We start from the raw sequence: 26825 nt of genomic DNA, 5'->3' as shown, positions 1-26825 counted from the left end.
TTGAGTATGGTTGAAATCGATCCATAACCTGATATAACTGTCATATAAACCGATCTTGAATCTTGACTTCTTGAGCCTCTAGAGGGCGCAATTCTCATCCGATTTGACTCAAAATTTCGCATGACGTGTTCTGTTATGCTTCTAACAACTGTGCCAAATATGGTTCAAATCGATCCATAACCTGATATTGCTGCCATATAAACCGATGTGGGATCTTGACTTCTTGAGCCACTAGAGGGCGCAATTTTCATCCGATTTGGCTGAAATTTTGCATGACGTGTTTTGTTATGACTCCTTGCAACTGTGCCAAATATGGTTCAAATCGATCCATAACCTGATATAGCTCTCATACAAACCGATCTGGGATCTTGACTTCTTGAGCCTCTAGAGGGCGTAATTTTTTTCTTATTTGGCTGAACTTTTGTACTACGGCTTCTCCCATGACCTTAGACAGCCGAATCGGTCTATAGCCTCATACAGCTCCCATATAAACCGATCTCCCTATTTCTCTTATTGAGCCCCTAAAGGACGCATTTCTTACTCATATAGTCTGAAATTTTACACAATGACTTCTTTTTCTTTCTCTCAAACTTCACAATTGCTCCACTGTTCATGTCATTCTCTGTTGTTGTGGCCTTTGGGGGGCGGCATTTGTTGATGATTCGAGTTTTTGTTTTTTTTTTGTTCATAAATTCACAATCATTGAAAATCGATATACTACAAGATTTCCGTTTCTGTTGTTGTGGTTGTTGATGTTTTGTTTCGGTTTTGGTTTTTTTTTTGTCACTCACTACACGAAACTGGCTAATTTATAAGACATGCAGTCGTCAGTGGAATGAATACCCTTCACCCCCTGCCATACAAATCCTAGGCAAAAAATCATGACTCTCAAAAATGTATTCATTGAAAAAAATAAAAAAAAACAAAAACCATACTAAAGGGGCAATGCAAATGCATCTTTTCTTTGTTGTTGTTGTTCTTGTTGCTGTTGTTTGTGGTCACTGGTGTTGTTGTTGTTGCTTATTCATGTTATGCATGTTCTTTTGTTTGTTGTTTTTATCTGGTGTTTCGTTAATACAACAAAAAAACCAATCTCAACAATCAGCATTCAGGTGTTGAATAGAGCAGAAGTCGCGCGCGCGCTCTCTTTTGAGTATTGCGGGGTGTTGAAATAAAATTTCAAAACTTTAAAAATAATCGAAAACAAGTTTCAAAATCCATATTTTGACAAATTGTGTGTGGAGGTTTATATAGTTAAGTGAGTGAGTGAACGAGTCAAATGGGTGACTTTATCTTTGGGAAACAACAAACATAAATCGTGCAAAATTTGATTGATTAGATTAAGGTTGACTGCAGCAACAAAACAACAAAAAGACGTTCGATTTTATTGATAACATTCGGTTATAGAGTTTTTGTTGGTTGTCGGCTCCGCTTTGTTTTTTTTTTTTTTTTTTTTGTGGGGGGGTAACCGCAGTTAAAGAACAACAACCAACCATCAACCCAAAAGCTTTTTACTCTGCCCTAGAGACCAACAACTCGATTTGCTGCTGAGTTAGCAGGAGTATAGGGTGGGCTAGCGCTTGGGTCAGCCTGGCGACTAGACAACAAACCATTAGTCCCAAATTCCATGGTTATTGTGTCATTAGCAGTGAGTGGCGACGCTTCGTATGTGACAACCTTTTTTGTTTTTGCGCAAAAATATTTTTCAGTGCGTAAACGTGATATCATACCACCAAAATAAGCAAATAATTTGCAACAACAAAAACAGCAACAACAATAGAAATAAACCACTTAAAACTCAAACACAAATAAATCCATCAATAGCCATTTTCAACAACTCAAAACCAACGAAAACAAAAAAAAAGAAGAAAAAACGGCCAAATAAATTGGGTTGATGTCATAATTATATTGGCTCGGTCGTTGTTCGCTGGCCTATTTTGCCTTGTTTACCTAGAAATTAACAACAAATTTGAACACAACAAGAACAGTATTGCATAGAGAAGGTGTTCTTTAGGGTATGTAAAAAAAACCAAACAAATATTCCAAAAAAGAAAAGCATGTAATCTATACTTCCTGAAAGTCCTGAATTTTACTTCTACTTCCTGTTTGCACAATGCCATTGCAATTTTTTTGCATACCTTGTGAATGTGCATATGAAATGTTTTTTTTGTTCGAAATGAGTGTGCCAAGTGTTAGTGTGTGTGTGTGTGTGTGCATGTTTTTAATATGAACAACATCGTAAAAAAAGCCTCAACAACATTGGAATGCAAAATTTTATGGTTTTTACAAAAAAAAAAAAAAAAAACAAATAAAGTAGGGCCAAGGCGGCTTTTTGATACCCTACACCACATAGGATATGCAGGCTAGGTCGTCAAATTTAAAATTTGCTTACATTTGATTTTTTTTTAAGAAAATTTATTGATAAATGGGTTGGCAAAGGCCTTAAAAGTGCAAATCGGGAGATGCATATATATGGGAGCAATATCTAAAACTGAACAAATTTCTATAAAATTCATTATTCATCAGAAGAGTTATAAGAGAAACCTTCGTGCCAAATTTTCTGGAGATCTGTTAACAAATTCCTTAATTATTGGGTGTTATTCAAAATCGGAAAAACGAATAAATGAGAGCTATATCTAAATCTGAACTGATTTCTATTCGATTCAATAGCAATACCGGGAGTCGAAAGGGAGTCCTTTGTGCCATATTTCGTGTGAATCGGTTAACAAATGACCAAATATTGCAATACAAGTCCAAATCGGACGAACATATGTATGGGAGCCAGGGACGTAACCAGGATTTTATTTTGGGGGAAACCACTGAAGCGACAGGTTTCCCCTCGCGTGCTGGGGTATAACTCGGGGGGGTTAGGGTTCGTCTCAGAAATTTATATTTGCAGCGACCAGAGTAGAGAAAGACGGTTATGTATTGGGTTGCCCAAAAAGTAATTGCGGGTTTTTTCATATAGTCGGCGTTAATAAATTTGTTCACAGATTGTGACTCTGTAATTGCATTCTTTCTTCTGTCAGTTATCAGCTGTTACTTTTAGCTTGCTTTAGAAAAAAAGTGTAAAAAAAGTATATTTGATTAAAGTTCTAAGTTTTATTAAAAATGCATTTACTTTCTTTTAAAAAATCCGCAATTACTTTTTGGGCAACCCAATATTTAGGTTCACAATCTGTTTTATTGAGGTTAGAGATAGAATGACGTAAGGATAAGGTAATAATGGATCCGGACGTTGCCTGTAGGTTCGGCGTGGGTGTTTCGACGTGACCTGGCACTTCGTCTGGTTGGGGGCAGAGATGGAGCGTCTGACTCGGTGATCCCTGAAGGAACTGTCAGCTGGTAGACGTGATCTGGTACGGCACTTCGTCCAGGTTGGTTGGCTGGTGGCTACGTTGGCGGGGCGTGTGTAGCGAGTAGGGCTCGAGGCGTCAAGTCGGTGGGGTTAGAAACGGTTAGTCGGTCACGTGTATGTGAAGTGGTCTCGTCTAGGGCAACGCGAAGCAATACAGCAGTTGCTAAGAGCCTTATGGGTACGTCACCACGCGAGGAAACTCAAGAATACGGCGGAGTCCCTGCTATGTTACTCCAGGTTACGACACAGCACGAGAAGCATCAATGGTAGGGTGCTTACGGGGAAGTCACCAGGTAAGAAGGGTCGAAGACACAATAAAAATCTAAGTTTATGTTGCTTAAGGGTACGCCACCACGTAAGAAGGCTTGGAGAAACGAGAAGAATCTAAGTTTACGTCGCCTACTGGTTTGCCACCACGTAAGAAGGCTAGGAGAAACGAGAAGAATCTAAGTTTACGATGCTAACGGGAACGTCACCACGTAAGAAGGCTCGGAGAAACGAGAAAAATCGCAGTTTACGATGCTAACGGGAACGTCACCACGTAAGAAGACTGGGAGACACGGGAGAATCAACGTTACGTCGCTTACGAGTACGCAACCACGTAATAAAGCTCGGAGACACGAGAAAAATCAAAGTTTACAATGCTTACGGGAACGTAGCTGTAAGAATGGTCGGAGGCATGAGAAGAATCTATATTTACGTCGCTAACGGGTACGCAACCACGTAAGAAATCTCGGAGAAACGATAAGAATCTACGTTTACGTTGCTTAGGGGTACGTCACCACGTAAGAAAGGTCGGAGACACAAGAAAAATCTAAGTTTACGTTGCTTAAGGGTACGCCACCACGTAAGAAGGCTAGGAGAAGCGAGAAGAATCTAAGTTTACGTCGCTTACGGGTTTGCCACCACGTAAGAAGGCTTGGAGAAACGAGAAGAATCAAAGTTTACGTTGCTTACGGGTTCGCCACCACGTTAGAAGACTGGGAGACACGGGAGAATCAACGTTACGTCGCTTACGGGTACGCAACCACGTAATAAAGCTCGGATACACGAGAAAAATCTAAGTTTACGATGCTTACGGAAACGTCACCACATAAGAAGACTGGGAGAATCAACGTTACGTCGCTTACGGGTACGCAACCACGTAATAAAGCTCGGAGACACGAGAAAAATCAAAGTTTACGATGCTTACGGGAAAGTCACCACATAAGAATGGTCGGAGACACGAGAAAAATCTAAGTTTACGATGCTTACGGGAACGTCACCACGTAATAAAGCTCGGAGACACGAGAAAAATCAAAGTTTACGATGCTTACGGGAACGCCACCACGTAAAAATGGTCGGAGGCATGAGAAGAATCTATATTTACGTCGCTAACGGGTACGCCACCACGTAAGAATGGTCGGAGACACGAGAAAAATCAAAGTTTACGATGCTTACGGGAACATCACCACGTAAGAAAGGTCGAAGACACAAGAAAAATCTAAGTTTACGATGCTTACGGGAACGTCACTACGTAAGAAGACTCGGAGACACGGGAAGGATCAAAGTTACGTCGCTTACAGATACGCCACCACGTAAGAAAGGTAGGAGACACGAGAAAAATCTAAGCTTACGATGCTTAAGGGGTCGTAAGAAGACTCGGAGACACGGGAAGGATCAAAGTTACGTCGGTTACGGGTACGCCACCATGTAAGAAGGATCAAAGACACAAGGTAACTCAAGGTTGGCACTGTCACTGCTCACTAGTTTACTTGGTTCACTTTTCCACTGGTTGGGTATAATCACTGGCTTCCTGTGGGCTTGATGTTGTATGACCGCCTGACCAGCTGGTTGAACCTAGTTACTTCGCCGACTGATCCCGTTTCGTCACATGCATCACCTTTTATAACCAGCCAACTCATCACGGCAACCCCAACCCACATTTTTTCAAAATCGAAAATTCCCAAAATACTTGTCACTGTGAAATTGGTAAAAATACCTCATTTTTTATACCCACCACCGTAGGAAAGGGGGTATATTATCAATCAATTTCCGACCCTACAAAGAATATATATTTCGGATCGTCGTAAAATTCTAAGACGATTTAACGATGTCCGTGTGTCTGTCCGTCCGTCTGGTGTTATCACTGTGCAGCCTTCAAACATTGAGATATTGAGCTGAAGCTTGGCACAGACACGTCTTTTTGGTTCACTTAGGTTAAGTTATTAAACTGGCCAAATTTGGACCATATTTGGATATAGCTGCTATACCGATCGATCTGCCGATAAAGGGTCTGAAGCCCATTTAAGCTTTATTTATTACCCGATTTCGCTGAAATTTGAAACAGTGAGGTGTATTAAAACTCCCGACAGCCGGCCCAAATATGGCTCGGTCTAGGGTCCATAAAAGCTGCATTTATTACCCGATTTCGCGGAAATTTGAAAAAGTGAGTTCTAAGCCTCCTTACATCAGACCCAAATATAGTTCAGATCGTTGCATATTTAGATATAGCTGCCATATAGACCGATCTGCCGGTCAAGGGTCTAAGGCCCATAAAAGCTGCCTTTATTACCCGATTTCGCTGAAATTTGAAACAGTGAGTAACTCTAAGCGTCCCAAAATAAAACTTAAATATGGTTAAGATCGGACTATATTTAGATATAGCTAATATATAGACAGATCTGCCGGATAATGGACTGAGCCCATAAAAGCTGCATTTATTACCCGATGACAGCAGACTTACTGCTGTTATAGCAGCAAAATAAACTATTAACAGTCAGCAAACAGTGTTTGCTATTATCAGCAGACTTTTTTTATGAGTGTACGTTTCTACTCCTTAATACTTTTTATTTCCAACGCATAACTTCCTAAAGTGGCCATCTTAAGACAACCCAAATTTGAAAGTCATTTTCTTTTGGTCGACATGTCCGCTTGTGGGAGTTTTATGGGGATTGATCGGACACTTTTTCCGCCATCTTTTGTCAGATTAGTACACGAGGTAAGGTTAGGTTTAAGTGCCATCATACTCACTTAGACGATTTTGTCCATTGTGATACCAAAGGTTGAAAAGGCAAGACTTGCGCAGGTTTAAAAGGCAAGACTTGCCTTTTACACTCTTCCCAGTAATGGTCGGACAACAGGAATTGGACTTTTGAAGTGTCTTCCGTCAGAGCACAATACCATATGTAGTATAAAAACTGCAGTATATAGCCAATGTTAAACAAAAGGTTTTTAACCAAAAGCCGTTTTAAAGAAAAGTTGCCTTTTTCTTTCTTCCCAAAATGATATGATACTGAAAATTGTCCACCAGACTACAACACCATATATGGTAATAGTTTCGAAAACTGCAATATACAGCCAATGGTTTATATGCTGCTTGATTTTCCAACGGTTGTCAATAGCCTTTTAAGGCGAATGGTTTCCCTTACCTCTCCCTCTGTCATAGAAATAACAAATTGTTTGAGGAGAATACCATGTGATTGCTGCCACAAAATCTTTTATCAAAAATTGGTTTTTATATGCAGCTCATTAATATGACCGATTGTGAGCAGTATGCTTTCAAGCTCATTTTGTGGTAGATATTGAAACTTATCTACTGTCGCCAGCATTAGAGGAGGTCAAACATTACCAAATCGTACTTCATTTGTTGGTATGTTGGGGTATTTAAATGCTGCGCTCCCTCTTGTATACCAAAGGCAAAAGTAAACCCATTCATGAATGCAAATTACTGATTTAATTAAGAAAATAAATAGGTCTATAGGCATATGATTTTTCTTTCATAAATTCTTTCTATACCAGTACTTTTATAACATTTTTCTCATCATATCTCCCAGGCTCTTATTTCGTTTAGTTTCTTATCTCTAAATTCGAAGTGCAAAGCACGTGTGTCAGTGTATCCCCTCTAACAATTGTTGGTGGTTTTACATATGTATGTGTGTGTTTATACATTGTGTGAACGTGCGCCAAGGTGCCAATCCAAAAACAATTCTCCCCAATTTGGCCATACATTTGACTTTGTTTTGTTTTAATCTCAAGTGCGTGTTTTTATTATATCTCGAGTATGATTTTTTTTGTTGTATTCTTTTTGTTTATGCGTGTAATATAGCAATATGTGCTCGTCAACCATCCAACCACAGCTAAATGTGTAGTAGTGTAAACACAGAAGCAACACAAGGAAAATCAAACTGCCGCTCATCATGCTGTATGGTCATATACTCTACGCCTCACACCCACTCGCCTAAGAAGGAGGGTCTTTTGTTCCTCAATTTTCTATATTATAATAATAACATATGTTGAATGCATTGCTATCAAACTCTCTCTCTCACTCTTTTCGTCTCTCTTTCTTCCTCTTTTGCCACTGTATTAAACAAATTAATTCTCTTTATGGGTATTAAGCTCTTTGATTGATATAAAGAAATAACAGCTGTTTTCTTAACAAATTTGGTCGTACTACTAATTACCAGGGATGGTAAAATCGAACTTAGGTACTTTAAATGAAATTTTGGGACTTGTGTGGAAAATATGAAAAAAAGAAAAAGTTTTAAGATTATTTTTTATACCCACCACCGTAGGATAGGGTCATTCCGTTTGCAACGAATCAAAATATCAATTTCCCACCCTACAAAGTAAATATATTTCGGATCGTCGTAAAATTCTAAGCATATTTAAACAGTGAGTAGCAGTGAGTTGGGACCCAAATATGGTTCAGATCGGTCTATATTTAGATATTGCTGTCGTATAAACCGATATGCCGACAAAGGGTCTAATGCCCATAAAAGCTTTATTTATTACCAGATTTCGCTGAAATTTGAAACAGCGATTTGTTTCGAGCCTCCTGAAATCCAAACTATATATGGTTCAGATTGGACTATATTAAGATATTGCTGCCATATAGACCGATCTCCCGATAAAGGGTCTGAAGCCCATAAAAGCTTTATTTTTTTAACCGATTTCGCTAAGTTATCTTAAGCCTCCCGATATCTCACCCAAATACGGTTCAGATCGGACTAAATTAAGATATAGCTGCCCTATAGAACAATCTGCCGATGAAGGTTCTGAAGCACATGAAAGCTTTATTTTTTAACCGATTTCGCTGAGATTTGAATCAGTGAGTTATCTTAAGCATCCCGATATCTTACCTAAATATGGTTCAGATCGGACTAAATTAAGATATAGCTGCCCTATAGACCGATCTTCCGATAAAAGGTCTGAAGCCCATAAATGTTTCTTTTATCTTTTCTTGGTCTAAAAAGAGATACCGGGAAATGCGATCCATAGTGGAGGGTATACAAGATTCGGCACGGCCGAACTTAGCATGCTTTTACTTGTTGAATTTATCTTATATAAAAAAAATAAAGTAGTCGGGGAGAGTATATTTTTTTAATGCAGACATCAATAACTACATGAAATGACTTTTCTTAACAAATTTCGAATTTTGGTTTTTTCTTTTTCCTTTTAATATAGTAGTTGGGGACAGCAGGAATTCACTTTTTTCCAAATTTCGTCAAAAATTGTTGAATTTATCTTATATAAAAATAAAGTAGTTGGGGAGTGTAAATTTTTTTAATGCAGACAGCAATAACTACATGAATAGACTTTTCTTAACAAATTTCGAATTTTTTTGGGGTCACTAGGAATTACCTTTTCACTTTTTCTGGCTGCCAGGCAACAAAGATTTGCAAGGGACTTGTAGAATATGGAAAAATTTGCATTTGAATACGCCTTTTAGAACAAATTTCGACTGAATATTTAGGTTTTTTTTGTCTATGGTATATTGAAGATGAATACAGGGAATTCATTAACTCCTTATTGTGATTATAATATAGTAAGTAAATAACGAATATATCTGTAGATTTATTCATTATTAAGTTTCTTCACTTTAATTTTTCTTAAAATTGATTTTAACGTCAATAATCTCTAAATTAGATTTTTATAAAATCCATTATGAAAAAAAAAAAAATCAAAAAACCCATAACGGACACAAATTTCATGAATTTTTGTTCATGAAAAAATTTTGTTTTAATTTTGGGATAAAAAATTAAGTGGTTGGTGACAGTAGGCATTCACCTATACTCTAATCTAATCTTTGAATGACTAAGAAATAATTTTTATTTTGTAATTTTTCCTCTTTTTTATTCTTTTTGTTAATTTATTAAAATTCATTTCATTCCCAAGTAACATTTCACTTGCACTTAGTAGTTTTCCCCCAATTTGTTTTTGTCATCCCCGTTGCCATTAATGCAGAGTGTGGGTCTTCTTCACAATTGAGTTGTTATTGGTTTCTTAGGTCGTTGATATCTGCACTCATACTTCTCTTTAATACTCCCATATACTCTCTAGATTTGTGGGAGACTGAACCCCCCCCCCCTACCCCTTCCCCCATGCCCTTACATTTAATATTTTGTTATCCACTATAATACTCTCTCTTGGGCTCCAAGGCATACCTCTCTCACATTCTCTGCTTCTTTGGCTCTTCAAAACATTCTCAATGTGTGACTGAGCGTATGTGAGTGTTTACATGTATATGTTTAAAAGTCATTTTTATTATTAGTTATGACCTCATCATCGATTATTTTGTGGTTGATTCTTATTGAAACGGGTCCCTCCTGTTTTTTGTGTTTTTGCACAAGCCATAGCAGCGCCAACAAAACAGCGGTAACAACAACAATAACCAACAAATGTTATAATAGTAGCACAACAACCAACAACACAGAGCTATGCGCCAGGCCAACAACTGGCTGACTGGTTGTTTGGCTGGCTAGCTAGCAGGCAACAACATTTACATTAGATTCAATAGCTCTATAAAGTGTTGTCTTCTCATTCAATTAGACACTGGGTATTGTGCATTCAGCATTTCGAAGAGATTTTTAGGGAAACACGCACACACTTATGTATGTACACCTACCTAGCTCTTTTTTTGGGGGTTCTTTGCCTCTTTTCACATACCGACACATACCAAGTGTTAATTGCTGTGTGCATATAAATACCAAATTATAGAGGGGTAGTTGCAAAAGTTTCCTGGTTATGCTAATGTTGGGGATTGGGGTAAAGAGAAAGCCTCTAGGAAAATGATCAGGAAACTTTGAAAGGCAGGCCCCCAGAGGGAGAGCACACTCAAGAAAAATTTTAGTTAAATGAAATGGTGTTTGAAAATGAAAACTTGCAAAACTACAAGATATACTAGGGGAGTAAAGTAGAGACTGATTAGCCTATGTCAATATAGTAGTTGGGAACAGTAGCAATTTATGTGAAAAATAATTGGGATTTTAGTTCATTTCAATATGGTAGTAAACTATATGCCTACGGTCAGGAATATAGTTTACTAAAAGGGAAATTTTTTGCTTAAACATTTTTCGAAACATTAGATTTTCTGCTCAATTTTATATAGTAGTGGGGAACAGTAGGAATTTGTGAGTAGTTGGGTAGATTAGAAATTTATGTAGAAATGAATTCGGCTAAATTGGGCAGTAAGATTTAAACAAAGGAATTTGAAGTTTCGCTCATTTCGATACAGTAGTTGCGGACAGTAGGAATTCACCTACACTTTATTGTATTCATAAATAAAAAAACATTGATGCTATTGAGTAAACCTAATAATAGAGAAGGTTTTTTTTTGAATTGACTAAAGTTTACTGAAAAGATTTCTTAAATGGTCATTTCCCAGGGAATTATGTGAATAGAAAAATCGTAATTAAATAAGACATTTCATTGTAATTTTGAATTTTCTGCTTATTTCATTTGTAGTTTTAAAAAAATTTTATGTCACAGAAAATGGATATAAAAAATTATTTTTTTAAAAAATAGGCGTAAATAAGCTTTTGATGCAATGGTTTTATCAAAATTTGTTTTTTTCCTTCTCCCTTCAAAATAGTAGTTGGGGGCAGTAGGAATGCACCTTCCTTGTATGGTAAACCAAAATAAAAGACGCATTATTGTAATAAACCTCTAATCACGGAGAAAGTTTTTCTGGGCTCTAACAACGCCCTTGATTGTGCAGAATAAGAAATTTCCTTTTAATTTTTGGTTTTGTGATCACATAAATATAGTAGTTCGAGACAGTAGGAATTGGAGATTTGAAAGAAAAGATAAATATCACACAAAATGGCTACTAAACATTATTTTTTGAATAAAATGGCTTAAATATACTTGTAATACAAAATTTTCAACGAAATCTGTTTTTTCCTTCTTTCTTCGAAATAGTAGTTGGAGACAGTAGGAATTGGAGTTTTGAAAGAAAAGATAAATATCACACAAAATGGCTATAAAACATTATTTTTTGAATAAAATGACTTGAATATACTTGTAATACAAAATTTTCATCGAAATTTGTGTTTTCCTCCTTCTTTCAATGTAGTAGTTGGGGACAGTAGGAATGCACCTACCTTTTATGGTAAACCAAAATAAAAGACCCATTACATTTCTATATCTCTGTTCCATGAAAACTTCTTTCTGAGCTCAAAAAACGTCCTCTATTGTGCGGAATAAGAAATTTTGTCAATATTTTTGGTTTTGTGATCGCATCAATATAGTAGTTGGGGACAGTTGGAATTGGAGTTTTGAAAAAAAAAATACATGTCACAGAAAATGGCTATAAAATATCATTTATTAAATGAAATGGCCTAAATACACTGTTAGTACCAAAAAAATTCTTCGAAATTTGTGTTATCCTTCTTCTTTCAGTATAGTAGTTGGGGACAGTAGGAATGGTAACCCAATGTATGGTAACCCAAAATGGACGCATTATAATTCTTTACACCTCTGATCCCTGAGAACGTTTTTCTGAGCTCAAAAAACATGCTCGTTTGTGCAGAATAAGAAATTTCATCTAAATTTTTGGTTTTGTAATCGCATCGATATAGTAGTTGGAGACTGTAGGAATTCGGGTTATTTTAAATTTAAACACCATGTATTAAACTTTAATAAATATTTTTTTTCCTTCAATTTCTTACTTAATTTAAAAATTTGGTCATAGTTTTCATTTTTCTTTTGTACTTTTATCAATATAGTAGTAGGGGACAGTAGGAATTCATTATTTGATTTTTAAAGGGTAACTAGTTAAGAGTATATTTTTTTTTTTATTTTTTTATATTTTTGTGTCCTGTTTTCCTTCAATTTCTTTTTTAATTTTTAGTTTTTCTACCTTTTACAGTGTAGTAGTAGGGGACAGTAGGATTTTTTTTTAATTCAAAAATTTAAATAGTTAAGAGTATATTTTTTTATTTTATATTTTTGTGACCTGTTTTCCCTTAAATTTCTTATTTAATTTTTAGTTTTTCTACCTTTTACAGTATAGTAGTAGGGGACAGTAGGAATTTTTTAATTCAAAAATTTATATAGTTAAGAGTATATTGTTTTTGATTTTTTTTTTTATATTTTTGTGACCTGTTTTCCTTCAATTTCTTATTTAATTTTTATTTTTTCTACCTTTAACAGTATAGTAGTAGGGGACAGTAGGATTTTTTTTAATTCAAAATTTTAAATAGTTAAGAGTATTTTTTTTTTATATTTTTGTGACCTGTTTTCCTTCAATTTCTTATTTAATTTTTAGTTTTTCTACCTTTCACAGTATAGTAGTAGGGGACAGTAGGATTTTTTTTTTTTTTAATTCAAAAAACTCATATTAAACTTTTGCTGGGACCTACTTTTCTTCCAATTCTCATTCTAAGACTATGCTCACTTATCGTATTTGCTTTAAAGCCCATTAATGGGCAAATATTTAGCTAAGCTCTAAATGAAAGTAAATAAAATACTTCTTGAAAAAAAAAAATTCCAAAAATATTGCAAAGGTTCTTGCTCTTCTCCCCTCAAGGGGTAAACGAAGTAGAAATGCACACTCAGGGGCTGTAGGAAAAACAAAAAACATTCATTTGCTGTTGTGATAATGGCCGAAGAAGACCGGATGTGTGGCAGTTGTCGATGGTTTTTGCTCTAGAAAAAAAAACATTGCATATATGAGGCTTGAGTTGCCAACGCCATTATCATTGCAATGAGATAAGGAAAATGCAATGAAAAAGAAAGTGATTTTCCCCCTAATAAAGATGGTTCTTACTTTGAAAGAGCAAGACTTTCCAAAACCGCATTTGGCAATAATTATGACCATTTAAATTCCCCTCACTCCACAATCACCATTAAGTTAGTCAGTTAGTCAGTCAGTCAGTCATTGAGTCGTTGTTTCTAGCTTTTTTTTTTTTCTTGTTTATTTTGCAGGGATTAGATAAAAATATGGTTATGATGATTATGTCATTCAATAGTTATTAATTTTTGCTTTTTTTTTATTATGCCATAAATTTATGCTTTATCTCGTTTGCTGGTGGCGGTGATAGTGATGGCGTTTTATATATATTATTAGTGATCACGGCATAAGCCACCATGAGCAATTTGCATATTAAATGGACGATGATGCTTAAATGCTTATTCAACAACAATAGAAGGTGTATAGGAATGTTCATCATTCACCATTCACCGATTTACATTCAATCAACCTTAGGTTGTCACAGCCATGCTTTAGGTGAGTGGATGTAGGAACTATTATGGTTTTATAGTTCACCTAGAGAGAGAGAGCATCACAAATTGAATGTTGAAACAGAACAGGTCCACCCACAATCAAACCAACATCAATGGTTAAGGCAAACAACTACAGCTACACCTACACCTTCAGTGAAATATGTAGCACTTCATCTATGAAGCGGTCTAATGGTGCAGTTAACATATCATAAAGCCAAATTGTTATGAGGAATAGTCTTGGCAAAAAGTCAGGTTTTAAAAGCAAAAAAAAAAAATGATAAAAATTCAATTTTCCAAAGAATAAAAACAACCTTTTTTAAACGTTCCCATAAAATTCGTTAAACATTTTTTTGAAAAAATAAAAAAAAAATAATTTTTTTTTGTAGTTGAGGACAGTAGGAATGCACCTTCCTTTTATGGTAAGACTCATTATTGTAATATACCTCTAATCCCTAAGAACGTTTTTCTGAGCTCAAAAAACACCCTTGATTGTGCCGAATAAAAAATTTCGTTTTAATTTTTGGTTTTGTTATCACATCAATATAGTATTGGGTTGCCCAAAAAGTAATTGCGGATTTTTTAAAAGAAAGTAAATGCATTTTTATTAAAACTTAGAATGAACTTTAATCAAATATACTTTTTTACACTTTTTTTCTAAAGCAAGCAAAAAGTAACAGCTGATAACTGACAGAAGAAAGAATGCAATTACAGAGTCACAAGCTGTGAAAAAATTTGTCAACGCCGACTATATGAAAAATCCGCAATTACTTTTTGGGCAACCCAATAATATACCTCTCATCCCTGAGAACATTTTTCTGAGCTCAAAAAACACCCTTGATTGTGCAGAATAAGAAATTTAGTTTTAATTTTTGGTTTTGTTATCACAACAATATAGTAGTTAGAGGTAGTAGGAATTGTAGTTTTTCAACAAAAAATATATCACAGAAAATGGCTATATAATATTTTTTTTTAACAAAATGGCGTAAATATGATTTTAATACAAAATTTGTAACGAAATTAGTTTTTTGCTTACTTCTTTCAATATAGTAGTAGGGGACAGTAGGAATGTACGTCACTTTTATGGTAACCCAAAAATAAAAGTTGCATTACAACTCTATACCTCTGATCCCTAAAAACGTTTTTCTGAGCTCAAAAAATGTCCTTGATTATGCAGAATAAGATATTTCGTCGAAATTTTTGGTTTTGTGTTCTAGTAGTTGTGGACAGTAGGAATTCAGTTTATTTTGAATGGAATAAGAAAGACAATAAGAACAAATTTTTTTAAACGTTCCCATAAAATTAAATCGGTTAAATCAGTTCTTTGAAAATATAAAAAAAAATTAAAAATTTTGTTCAAGAAAACTCTTAATAAAGAGTTTAGGTGGTTCCAAACGAAATTCGCGATGTAGCATACCAGTCAAATGCTATTACAAAACAGAAACACATTTTCTGGCTTACTTTCAAAAAGGGTTTTTTGTTTTTCTATTTGTAATAGAAACAGATGACCCTATGGTCCGCAGCCGGACAATATCCGATTGTATGAAAATCTAAAATATGATATGAATCAAAATCCGTCCAAAAACCTTATTAAAATCTAAAATTCAAGAAATTATGCTACTATAAAAGTCAGCTGCATTCCTATTGTTCCCAACTACTATACTGATATGAGCAAGAAAAAGTGAAATTAAAAAAAAAAAAAAAAATTCTTGAAAACCATAATAAACAATGAAAAAATTTCGCAGTAAACTTTAATTTGTTTTTTATTGAGAAATTTTTTTTTATAAAATTTTATGATTTTTTTAAATTTTTATGAATTTTTGAAAAATTTTGAATTTTTGAAAAAAAGTCAATTTTTGACACCAAAACTTCTTTGAAAAACAAATCTTCTATGGAAAATCAATACTAAAGCGTATTCTTCATAAATTTTAACACTAATCCCAATAAAGACTAAATAATGAATTCCTACTGTCCCCAACTACTACATTGAAATGAACATAAATACAGTCAAATTGGTAGCGAAAAGCACATTTCCAAAAGAAATCTGTTCTATCAATTTTACATCAGGAGAATTTTAAACTATTCAGCCATCTTGATGAAATAAATTCCTACTGTCCCCAACTACTATATTGAAATGAGCCAGTAAACTTGAATTTTTTTTTATAAAATTTTATGAATTTTTCCAATTTTTATGAATTTTATAATTTTTTTTTAATTTTTCCAAACTTTAAAAAGTAAATTTTTGGCCCCAAAAATTCTATGAAAAACATCTTCTATGAAAGATAAATACAAAAGCCTGTATTCTTCATAAAATTAAGACTAAATATAGAATTCCTACTGTCCCCAACTTCTATAATGAAAAGAGCCAGTAAACTTGAATTGTTTTTGTTTTTTATAAAATTTCATGAATTTTTCCAATTTTTATGATTTTTTTTTTTTAAATTTTCCAATACTTAAAAAGTAAATTTTGACCCCAAAAAATTCTATGAAAAACAAATCTTCTATGGAAAATCAATACTAAAGCGTATTCTTCATAAATTTTAACACTAATCCCAATAAAGACTGAATGTAGAATTCCTACTGTCCTCAACTACTATATTCCAAATCTAATCAAATTGGTTACGAAAGGCACATTTCCAAAAAAATCAGCTCCATCAATTTTCCATCAGGAGAATTTTGAATTATTCATGCTTCTTGGTGAGATAAATTCCTACTGTCCCCATCTACTATATTGAAATGAGCTAGTAAACTTGAGTTGCTTTTTTTTGAGATTTTTTTTTTATAAAATTTTATGAATTTTTCCAATTTTTATGATTTTTTTTTTAAATTTTTCCAATATTTAAAAAGTCAATTTTGACACCAAAAAATTCTATGAAAAACAAATCTTCTATGAAAGATAAATACAAAAGCCTGTATTCTTCATAAAATTTTAACACTAATCCCAATAAAGACTAAATATAGAACTCCTACTATCCTCAACTACTATATTCCAAATCCTATCAAATTGGTAACGGAAGGCACATATCCAAAAAAAAATCAGCTCCATCAATTTACATCAGGAGAATTTTGAACTGTTCAGCCATCTTGATGAGATAAATTCCTACCGTCCCCAACTACTATAATGAAATGAGCCAGTAAACTTGAATTGTTTTTTTTTTATAAAATTTCATGAATTTTTCTAATTTTTATGAATTATTTTTTAACTTTTCCAATACTTTAAAAGTAAATTTTGACACCAAAAAATTCTATGAAAAACAAATCTTCTATGGAAGATCAATACTAAAACGTATCCTTCATTAATTTTTTACACTAATCCCAATAAAGACTAAATATATAATTCCTACTGTCCTCAACTACTATATTCCAAATCTAATCAAATTGGTTACGAAAGGCACATTTCCAACAAAAATCTGCTCTATCACTTTTATATCAGGAGAATTTTGAACTATCTTGATGAGATAAATTCCTACTGTCCCTAACTACTACATTCCAAATCCAATCAAATTGGTTGCGAAAGGCACATTTTCAACAAAAATCTTTTCTATCAATTTTATATCAGGTGAATTTTAAACTATCCAGCCATCTTGATGAGATAAATTCCTACTGTCCCCAACTACTATATTGAAATGAGCCAGTAAACTTGAATTGTTTTTTTTTTTTTGAGAAAATGTTTTTAAAATTTCACGAATTTTTCCACTTTTTATGAATTTTATGGAAGATCAATACTTCTATGGAAGATCAATACTAAAGCGCCTTCATAAATTTGTAACACTAATCCCAATAAAGTCTAAATAATCAATTCCTACTGTCCCCAACTACTGTATTGAAATGAACACAAACCCAATCAAAATGGTAAAGAAAGGCACATTCCCAAGAAAAAAATTAGCTCTATCACTTTTACATCAGGAGAATTTTGAATTTTCAGCCATCTTGATGATATAAATTCCTACTGTCCTCAACTACTATTTTGGAATGAGCCAAAATTCGATTAAATTTGTTTTGAATGATATATTTACAATTCCTACGAAATGCTCTTAAAATCCCAAATCAAGAGAATTTGTACTATTCAGAATCAGAATCACATCTTGACAATAATCATTCCTACTGTCCCCAACTACTATATACTAATATAAGCAAAAAAAAAAACAAATTAAAAAAAAAATTGTTAAATTAAAATTTTGCCAAAACTTTCTCAATACAAAATTTTTACAAAATCTCTTTAGAAAAGTTTTGGAATACAATTTTGAACAATCTTTGAACAAGTAAAAGAGTGCTAAGTTCGGCCGGGCCGAATCTTGGGAACCCACCATCAGAGGAAGGGGACAAGGGTGATCGAGAGACAGGTTTCCATGGGAGCTATATCATATTATAGACCGATTTGGACCGTACTTAACACAGTTGTTGGAAGTCATAACAGAACACTATATGCAAAATTTCAGCCTAATCGGACAAAAATTGCAGCATCCAGAGGCTCAAGAAGTCAAATCGGGCTTCCAGGGGCTCAAGAAGTCAAATCGATATATATGGGGGCTATATCAGGTTATAGACCGATTTGGATCGTACTTGACACAGTTCTTAGAAGTCATAACAGAACACTGTCTGCAAAATTTACGCCTAATCGGACAAAAATTGCGGCATCCAGAGGCTCAAGAAGTCAAATGGGGAGATCGGTTTATATGGGAGATATATTAGGTTATAGACCGTCTATATCAGGTAATAGACCGATTTAGACATTACTTAGCACACTTGTTAAAAGTCATAACAGAACACTATCGGCAAAATTTCAGCCATATCGGACAAAATTTGAGGCCTCCGGTGGATCAAGAAATCAAATCAGGCGATCGGTTACATGGAGGCTATATCAGGTTATAGACCGATTTGAACCGTACTTGGCACAGTGGTTGGAAGTCATAACAGAACACTCTCTGCAAAATTTCAGCCAAATCGGACAAAAATTGCGGATTCCATGGGCTCAAGAAGTCAAATCGGGAGATCGGTTTATATGGGAGCTGTATCTAAATCTGAACCGATATAGCCAATTTGTAATCCCCAACGAACTACATTAATACTAAGTATATATGCGAAATTTCAAGCAGCTAGCTTTATGCGTTCGACCTCTATTGTGATTTCGACAGACGGACATGGCTGGAACGACTCAGAACGTCAAGACGATCAAGAATATTTATACTCTTTGTGGTCTTAGGCGAATTTTTCGAGATGTTACAAACGGAATGATGAGATTAGTATACCCCCATCCTATGGTTGTGGGTATAAAAATGAATTTGTGTTTGTTTGTCGGTTTGTTTTTTTGTTCCATTTAGACTCAAAAACGGCTCAACCGTTTACCTTAAAATGTTCACAGATTGCGTAGGTTGATCTGGAAGGAAACGTAGGCTATATAATACTACACTAAAATAAAAATGTACCGATCGGGACAATATGGGACTCAAATGAAAGGTATTCAAGAGTAGAATACGAATTTCATACTCAAAATTGGGTCCAAGTAACTAGGGGGGACCGCCCCAACCCCAAAATCCTCTAAAATAGATTTAAGTGGAAGATCATGACAATATGGTTCTCAAATGAAAGGTATTCGGGAGTAGATAACGAAAATGGCCAGGGAGAAGTAATAGGCTTTATATTTTGTTGATATCGGAAGGGGGAGGACCCTCTCCCCTTACCCCAAAAACACCACCCAAAATCAAAAGTGGACCGATTCGGACAATATGGGTATCAAATGAAAGGTATTGAAGAGTAGAATACGAATGTGTTATTCAAATATGGGTTCAAGTATCCAAGAAGTCGCCCTAACCCTAAAATACTTCAAGCAGACAAATTGAACATTCATATCAATATGGGGCTCAAATGAAAGATATTCATTAGTAGATTACGATACCGGAAGAGAGGCGGGCTCTCCCCCTTGTCCCTAACGTACTACAAAAAAATAAAAGTGTACCGATCGGAACAATATGGGATTCAAATGAAAGGTATTCAAGAGTAGAATACTAATTTCATAATAAAAATTGGGTCTAAGTAACTGGGGGACTCCCCAGCCCCACAATCCGCTAAAATAGGTTTTATGGGAAGATCATGACAATATGGGACTCAAATGAAAGGTATTCGGGAGTAGGTAACGTATATGGCCAAGGAGAAGGAATAGGCTTTATAGTTGGTTGATATCGGAAGGGGAAGGACCCTCCCTTGTTACCCCAAAAACACCACCCAAAATCTAAAGTGGACCGATAATGACAATATGAGTATCAAATGAAAGGCTTTGAAGAGAAGAATACGAATATGTTATTAAAATTTGGGTTCAAATACCCAAGAAGTCGCCCTAACCCGAAAACTTCTGAAAGCAGACAAATTGAACGTTCATATCAATATGGGGCTCAAATGAAAGGTATTCGGGAGTAGATTACGAATCTGGCATAAAAAATCAGATTGCGGTATAGGGGGCACCTCGCCCTCCACAAACGCCTCAAATGAGCATACGACCCATCATAACTGGGTCTCGGTTTGTTCCCTAGAATCAAAAACGTCTGAACCAATTGTGTAGGTTTGTCTGGAAAGAATTATAAGCTATATAATTTGTAGATATCGGATGGGGGCGATCTCGCCCCTTACCCCAAAAACACCAAAACCAAAACAGAACTGATAGGCACAATATGGGTATCAAATGAAAGGTATTGGAGACTAAAAAACGAATATCGTTAAAAAATTTGGGTCCAAGTACGCAGCGTGACGCCCCAACCCAAAATCTCCTCTAAACAGATATATTCGACATTCATGTCAATATGGGTCTCAAATGAAAAGTATTCGACAGTAGATTACAAAAATGACATAAAAAATAAAAAAATTGGTCTAAGTAATGGAAGGTCGCTCTACCCCTAAATACCCCCAAAAGGGCATATTAGCCGGCCATGTGTATATGGGACTCAAATGAAAGGTATTTGGGAGCAGATTACGAAGATGACATTAAAATTTGAGTTCAAGTTTAGGTGGCGCTTTTCCTTCCAAAAATAATTCAAGGTTAATTGACCCATTATAACAATATGGGACTCAAATGAAAAGTATTCGGTAGTAGATTATAAATATGGCATATAAAATAAGGTCCAAGTAATGGGAGGCCGCCCCACCCCCAATTGCCGCCAAATGGGCATATTAGCCGACCATGTCTATATGGGACTCAAATGAAAGGTATTTGGGAGTAGATTACGAATATGACATTTAATTTTGCTTTCAAGTCTAGGTGGCGCTTTTTCTTCCAAAACTAATTCAAATAGGTTGATTGACCCATATGGGACTCAAATGAAAGGTATTTGAGAGTAGAAAACGAATTTGATATCCAATTTTGGAGCGAAGTGTTTGGAGGTACGTCCTAAAGCACCCACTAAACTGAACTTCATTTCCGATTATGGCAATATGGAGTTCAAATCAATGGTATTTGGGAGTAAAGAACGAATTTGATATCTATTTTAAGGGCAAAGTGCCGGTGGCCGCCCTAGCAACAAAACACCCTTCAAACGTTTCATACTTACCGACCAGTGCAATATGGTGTTAGAATAAAAGGAATTTGGGAGTGGAGCATAAATTTGATATCCATATTTGAGTCGAAATGTCTGAGGTGCCATCCCTCCACTAAAAAAGAACTTCTTATAACCCAAATTTTCAAAAGCACCAGATTTCGGAGATTGGGAATGTGATTCGTTCGAATTTTTTTTTGCACTCTTACAGTCACCAAAAACAAAGTTTGAGAGAAGAAAAACGAATTTGATATCCAATTGAACAGCAATGAGTTTGGAGAGCCGACCCACCTCAAAACACCTACCTATATATAGAAGCTATTTGGGGTGAAAATTGTTTGATTTTCGGGAAGTAGATACTCATTTTCGGGATAAACCCTGAGGTCCACCCCACCCAGAACTTATCAACCGATCATGCAATTATGGGGCTCATATGAAATGTTTTTGTAAGTAGAGTATGAATCTTATATTTACTTTAATGGCCAAATGTCTGGGTGGCCGGGGTGGCCCCGGGGTTGGGTACCCCCGAAAAACCCCCTGAACCGGAAATATTTACCAAAACGGTAATATAGATAGGACTCAAGAGTAGAGTAAAAATTTGCCCATGAACAAGGCTGGGGCATACTTCTGCCACATCAATGAGTGATTTCCGATTCAAGTTGAGTTTATCAATGATAAGGGACCTTTTTTATAGCCTAATCCGAACGGCATGCCGCAGTGCGACACCGCTTTGGGGTACTTCGCAAACGTCGCCATCATTAAGAGGGGATAACCTTAAATTTTGCGCAATGTTCTCGTCAGGATTCCAATGCAGGCGTTCAGCGCTATGACAGGTCACTGTCTAATCGGAAAACATGCTGACAGACTGAAGGTTGCCAGCAACGACTTTTGCAGAAGCTGTGAGGACATTGAAGAAGAAAATACTAAAGAACACCTTCCCGTTGTGTGTTCCCACCCTAAAAAGTTATTAGATAGTTAAAGAAGGCGCAGCGGAGCGGGACCGGTCGGGTAGTATTCTATAAAATTAGAAAAAAAAACTTCTTTTTTCTTGATTTATTTTTTATATTTTTTCGTAATTTTTATTGTTTAAAATTTTCATTTTTTATATTTTTTGTGTTTTTTTTCTAATTTAATTGTTGACCTTTTGCCTTCATTTATGAATCTTCACACCCAAAAAACAATTTTTTCTTTCAAAATTCATATTTCTAAGTTGTAGAGACGTCAATTAGACTGATAGGAATTTGAAATCATCAACAACTTCTTCATATTAAATTGCCCTCCCATTATCAGCTCATTAATACATGCCTGCCTGCCTGCCTGCCTGCCAGCCTGCCTACACAGCATCACCACACAATATTGGAAATATTTCAAATCTGCCAAAGGCAGTCATCAACGTATTCCCCCAAAGGTCATTCCTCTAGCGTAGAAAATACTTTTACAGTCACATCATAGCGAATGAAATTTTTTGATTTTATTCGCATTCAGCTTTTTGAGATTACCGAGGTGTGAAGACCATAGCCGCTACTATCTATGGTGGTGCTGTTGCTGTGAAAAGTTTCACCTAAGGCAGAGATTTTTCATTCACAATTCGTTAATTGTTTGTTTTTCTGTTTTTTTTTTTCGTTTTTTGGAAATTTCCCAATATCAATGAAATTGCAGCGCCATTTCTTCGTGCTGTTGTTGTTTGTTGCTCAAAGCCACCATAAACGGATGTGGAATTTTTAAACCTCCGCCAGCCATCATAAGTTGGAAAACCTCTCCCCGGGACTTGAGTGTCTGCTGGGCTGAAGTGTTTCTTGTTTGGGGGATTGTAGCGATTGCAAAATCGTTGATGATTTCATGTTACATATTTGTTGGCTACAAAATTTATTGGTCTACAGCGGAGAATATTGGGCGTTTGTTTGGTGGAACCGAAAAAAAAAAAACTACCAAGAAACGCCAAGAAAGGCCAAATTGTTGTTTAAACTCTGGCTGCTGCTATTGCTGCATGTTGGCGTAACTTTTAAGAGCCCCAGCAAGAGTGTTGTGTGTATGTTGGCCGGCCGCAATGATGCAATTGTTGAAATGTTGCTGCCTGTTTTTATTTCTAACAAGCGTTTGCTATATGGCCATAGATGCCAAAGCATTCACCTTTCGCCTCAAAATGAATTCAAACTTGGTGCAGGGCAGTAGCACAAGTGATGCAGAGGAAATAGAGGAAACTCGAAAGTTTTTAAGGTGGAAAAGAAAATAAAAAGCTAGATTTTCTTTAAATTTCTCCAAACCTTTATTAAATCGTAAACTAATTTAATTTTCTTTCTTTTTTCTACTTCTTTACAGTGAGGTCTTAGCTGCCTGGCGTGCCAAAGCAAGATGCAATGTTGTACCTGCCGATCGTACCCAAGAGCTATTTCACGAACTAAGTTTTCATCCAAATGACAAACAGAGTGAGTAAAATTCTCTTTCATATATTTTTGATGAAGTACCTCTCCTAATCATTGTGTCTCTTGATATCTTTCAGTTAGCGATATGCTACAAACCGCTAAATTGTTGGCCCGCAAAGGCAGCCGCCAATCGAATGGCCTGACATTTGGAGAATTTTGTGTTTTGGCTGCAGATTTAAAAAGATTTCGGTATGTAGACAAACTCTCCAAGCTTTTGCATTGTATTGTGGAATAAGCGAAACCGACCTACCAAACCTTAGCTCAATGATAGAGAACTTACAATAGAAAGAAAGAGAGAGAGAGAGAGAGAGAGAGAAAGAAAGAGAGAGAAAGAAAAAGAGAGAAAGAAAAAGAGAGAAAGAAAGAGAGAGAAAGAAAGAGAGAGAAAGGAAGAGAGAGAAAGAAAAAGAGAGAATGAAAGAGAGAGAAAGAAAGAGAGAGAAAGAAAAAGAGAGAAAGAAAGAGAGAGAAAGAAAGAGAGAGAAAGAAAGAGAGAGAAAGAAAGAGAGAGAAAGAGAGAGAATAAGAAGTGAGTGTGGCGGTGGTGATAAGGGCAGACATTGAAAGATTGTCAAAGCAGTTAAGAATTCAATAGAAGGAGAGAGAGAGAGAGTAAAACAACTGAGGTGGTGGTGATGATTTGTAGTACGTATGTATGTATGTATATGTATGTATGTAGATAACTACGAGACCTCTCTATCAAGCTTTTGCATTGTAGAATAAGGGAAACTGACCTACCAAACCTTAGCTCAATGATAAAGAACTTTCAATAGAGGGTAAGAGAGAGAGAGAGAGAAAGAGAACAAGAAGAGAGTGTTCGGTGGTGATACGGGCGGACATTGAAAGATTGTAAAAGCAGTCAAGAAATCAATGGAAGGAGAGAGAGTGAGAGAGAGAGAAGAAGAACTGAGAGTGGCGGTGGTGATAATGGCGAACATTGCAAGATTGTCAAAGCAGTCAAGAATTCAATAGAAGGAGAGAGAGTGAGAGAGAGCGAGAGAGAGTAGAAGAACTGAGAGTGGCGGTGGTGATACTTGTCAAAGATTGTCAAAGCAGTCAAGAATTCAATAGAAGGAGAGAGAGTGAGAGAGAGCGAGAGAGAGTAGAAGAACTGAGAGTGGCGGTGGTGATACTGGCGGACATTGCAAGATTGTCAAAGCAGTCAAGAATTCAATACAAGGAGAGAGAGTGAGAGAGCGAGAGAGAGTAGAAGAACTGAGAGTGGCGGTGGTGATACTGGCGGACATTGCAAGATTGTCAAAGCAGTCAAGAATTCAATAGAAGGAGAGCGAGAGAGAGAGAGAGAGTGAAAGAGTAGAAGAACTGAGAGTGGCGTTGGTGATACTGGCGGATATTGTAAGATTGTCAAAGCAGTCAAGAATTCAATAGAAGGAGAGAGAGAGTGAGAGAGCGAAAGAGAGTGAGAGATCGAGAGAGAGTAGAAGAACTGAGAGTGGCGGTGGTGATACTGGCGGATATTGCAAGATTGTCAAAGCAGTCAAGAATTCAATAGAAGGAGAGAGACCGAGGGAGAGTGAGAGAGCAAGAGAGAGTGAGAGAGCGAGAGAGAGTAGAAGAACTGAGAGTGGCGGTGGTGATACTGGCGGACATTGCAAGATTGTCAAGCAGTCAAGAATTCAATAGAAGGAGAGAGAGAGAGAGAGAGATCAAGAGAGAGTGAGAGAGCGAGAGAGAGTAGAAGAACTGAGAGCGGCGGTGGTGATACTGGCGGACATTGCAAGATTGTCAAGCAGTCAAGAATTCAATAGAAGGAGAGAGGTCGAGAGAGAGTGAGAGAGCAAGAGAGAGTGAGAGAGCGAGAGAGTAGAAGAACTGAGAGTGACAATGGTGATACTGGCGCACATTGCAAGATTGTCAAAGCAGTCAAGAATTCAATAGAAGGAGAGGGAGCGAGTGAGAGAGAGAGAGAGAGTAGAAGAACTGAATGTGACGGTGGTGATACTGGCGGACATTGCAAGATTTTCAAAGCAGTCAAGAATTCAATAGAAGGAGAGAGAGCGAGAGATAGAGTGATAGAGCGAGAGAGTAGAAGAACTGAGAGTGGCGGTGGTGATATTGGCGGATAATGCAAGAATGTCAAAGCAGTCAAAAATTGAGTAGAAGGAGAGAGAGAGCTAGAGAGAGTGAGAGAGCGAGAGGGAGTGAGAGGGCGAGAGAGAGTGAGAGAGCGAGAGAGAGTAGAAGAACTGAGAGTGGCGGTGGTGATACTGGCGGATATTGCAAGAATGTCAAAGCAGTCAAGGATTCAATAGAAGGAGAGAGACCGAGGGAGAGTGAGAGAGCGAGAGAGAGTAGAAGAACTGAGAGTGGCGGTGGTGATACTGGCGGACATTGCAAGATTATCAAAGCAGTCAAGAATTCAATAGAAGGAGAGAGAGTGAGGGAGCGAGAGAGAGTAGCAGAACTGAAAGTGGTGATGGTGATACAGACAGACATTGCAAGATTATCAGAGTAGTCAAGAATTTTTATACTACCAGAATATAGTGTCGTAGATAGCAATTTTGGAGGTGTTTCAAACGGCAGGACTATATAAAAATTGTCTCCAGCCTAGGTATTTATAAACTCCATATTGAATAACTTACAATGTCTGTATCTCCTTAATTATATATCAAAAAGTGAAAAAAGGTTTTTACTGACCTCAACGTTTCGCCAAAATCTTAAAAAGCAAGGGAGAATTATCAGTGATGTCTGGTTTTCCGTTGTGTGTTGACGTCCTTTGGTTAGCCTTGCAAATACAAATTTTCCCATGAACACTCTGGTAAGGAACAGGGACAGAGTTCTCACATATCTATGAGAGCTGCCCGATTCAAGTTTAAGCACAATGATAAAGAGCCTTCTTTTCATAGCCGAGTCCGATCGGCCTGCCGCAGTGTGACACCTCTTTGAAGGGAAGTTTTACATGCCATAGTACCTCACAAATGTTGCCAGCTAGAGGGGGGAGTATGGTGGACCGCAATGAAGAGAAAGTGCACAGTATAAACGTTACAACAGGCTTAATGGACATAACGTCATGGCATA

The 26825-nt window shown here is 36.2% G+C and overlaps 1 protein-coding gene across 7 annotated transcripts in view; it reads left to right on the top strand.

Moving 5' to 3' along the window:
* Positions 1-26825, top strand: part of LOC106081078 (uncharacterized) — a 131467-nt gene that overhangs the window by 97394 nt on the left and 7248 nt on the right. For 5 of the 7 annotated variants that reach the window (XM_059364309.1, XM_059364308.1, XM_013242794.2 and 2 more), the window contains 2 exons: positions 23683-23789; positions 23864-23975. In XM_059364309.1, coding sequence (XP_059220292.1) covers positions 23683-23789; positions 23864-23975 — 219 coding nt within the window. Of the gene's footprint in view, positions 1-1130; positions 1259-23011; positions 23581-23682; positions 23790-23863; positions 23976-26825 lie in introns of those variants that run through there. The other 2 variants (XM_059364311.1, XM_013242797.2) reach the window with 2 other exon arrangements.

Source organism: Stomoxys calcitrans, chromosome 3 (genome assembly GCF_963082655.1).
Source record: "Stomoxys calcitrans chromosome 3, idStoCalc2.1, whole genome shotgun sequence".
In the NCBI taxonomy this organism is placed as follows: Eukaryota; Metazoa; Arthropoda; class Insecta; order Diptera; family Muscidae; genus Stomoxys; species Stomoxys calcitrans.
The sequence above is the reverse complement of the archived record's forward strand: the minus strand, read 5'-3'. Positions and strand labels throughout refer to the sequence as shown.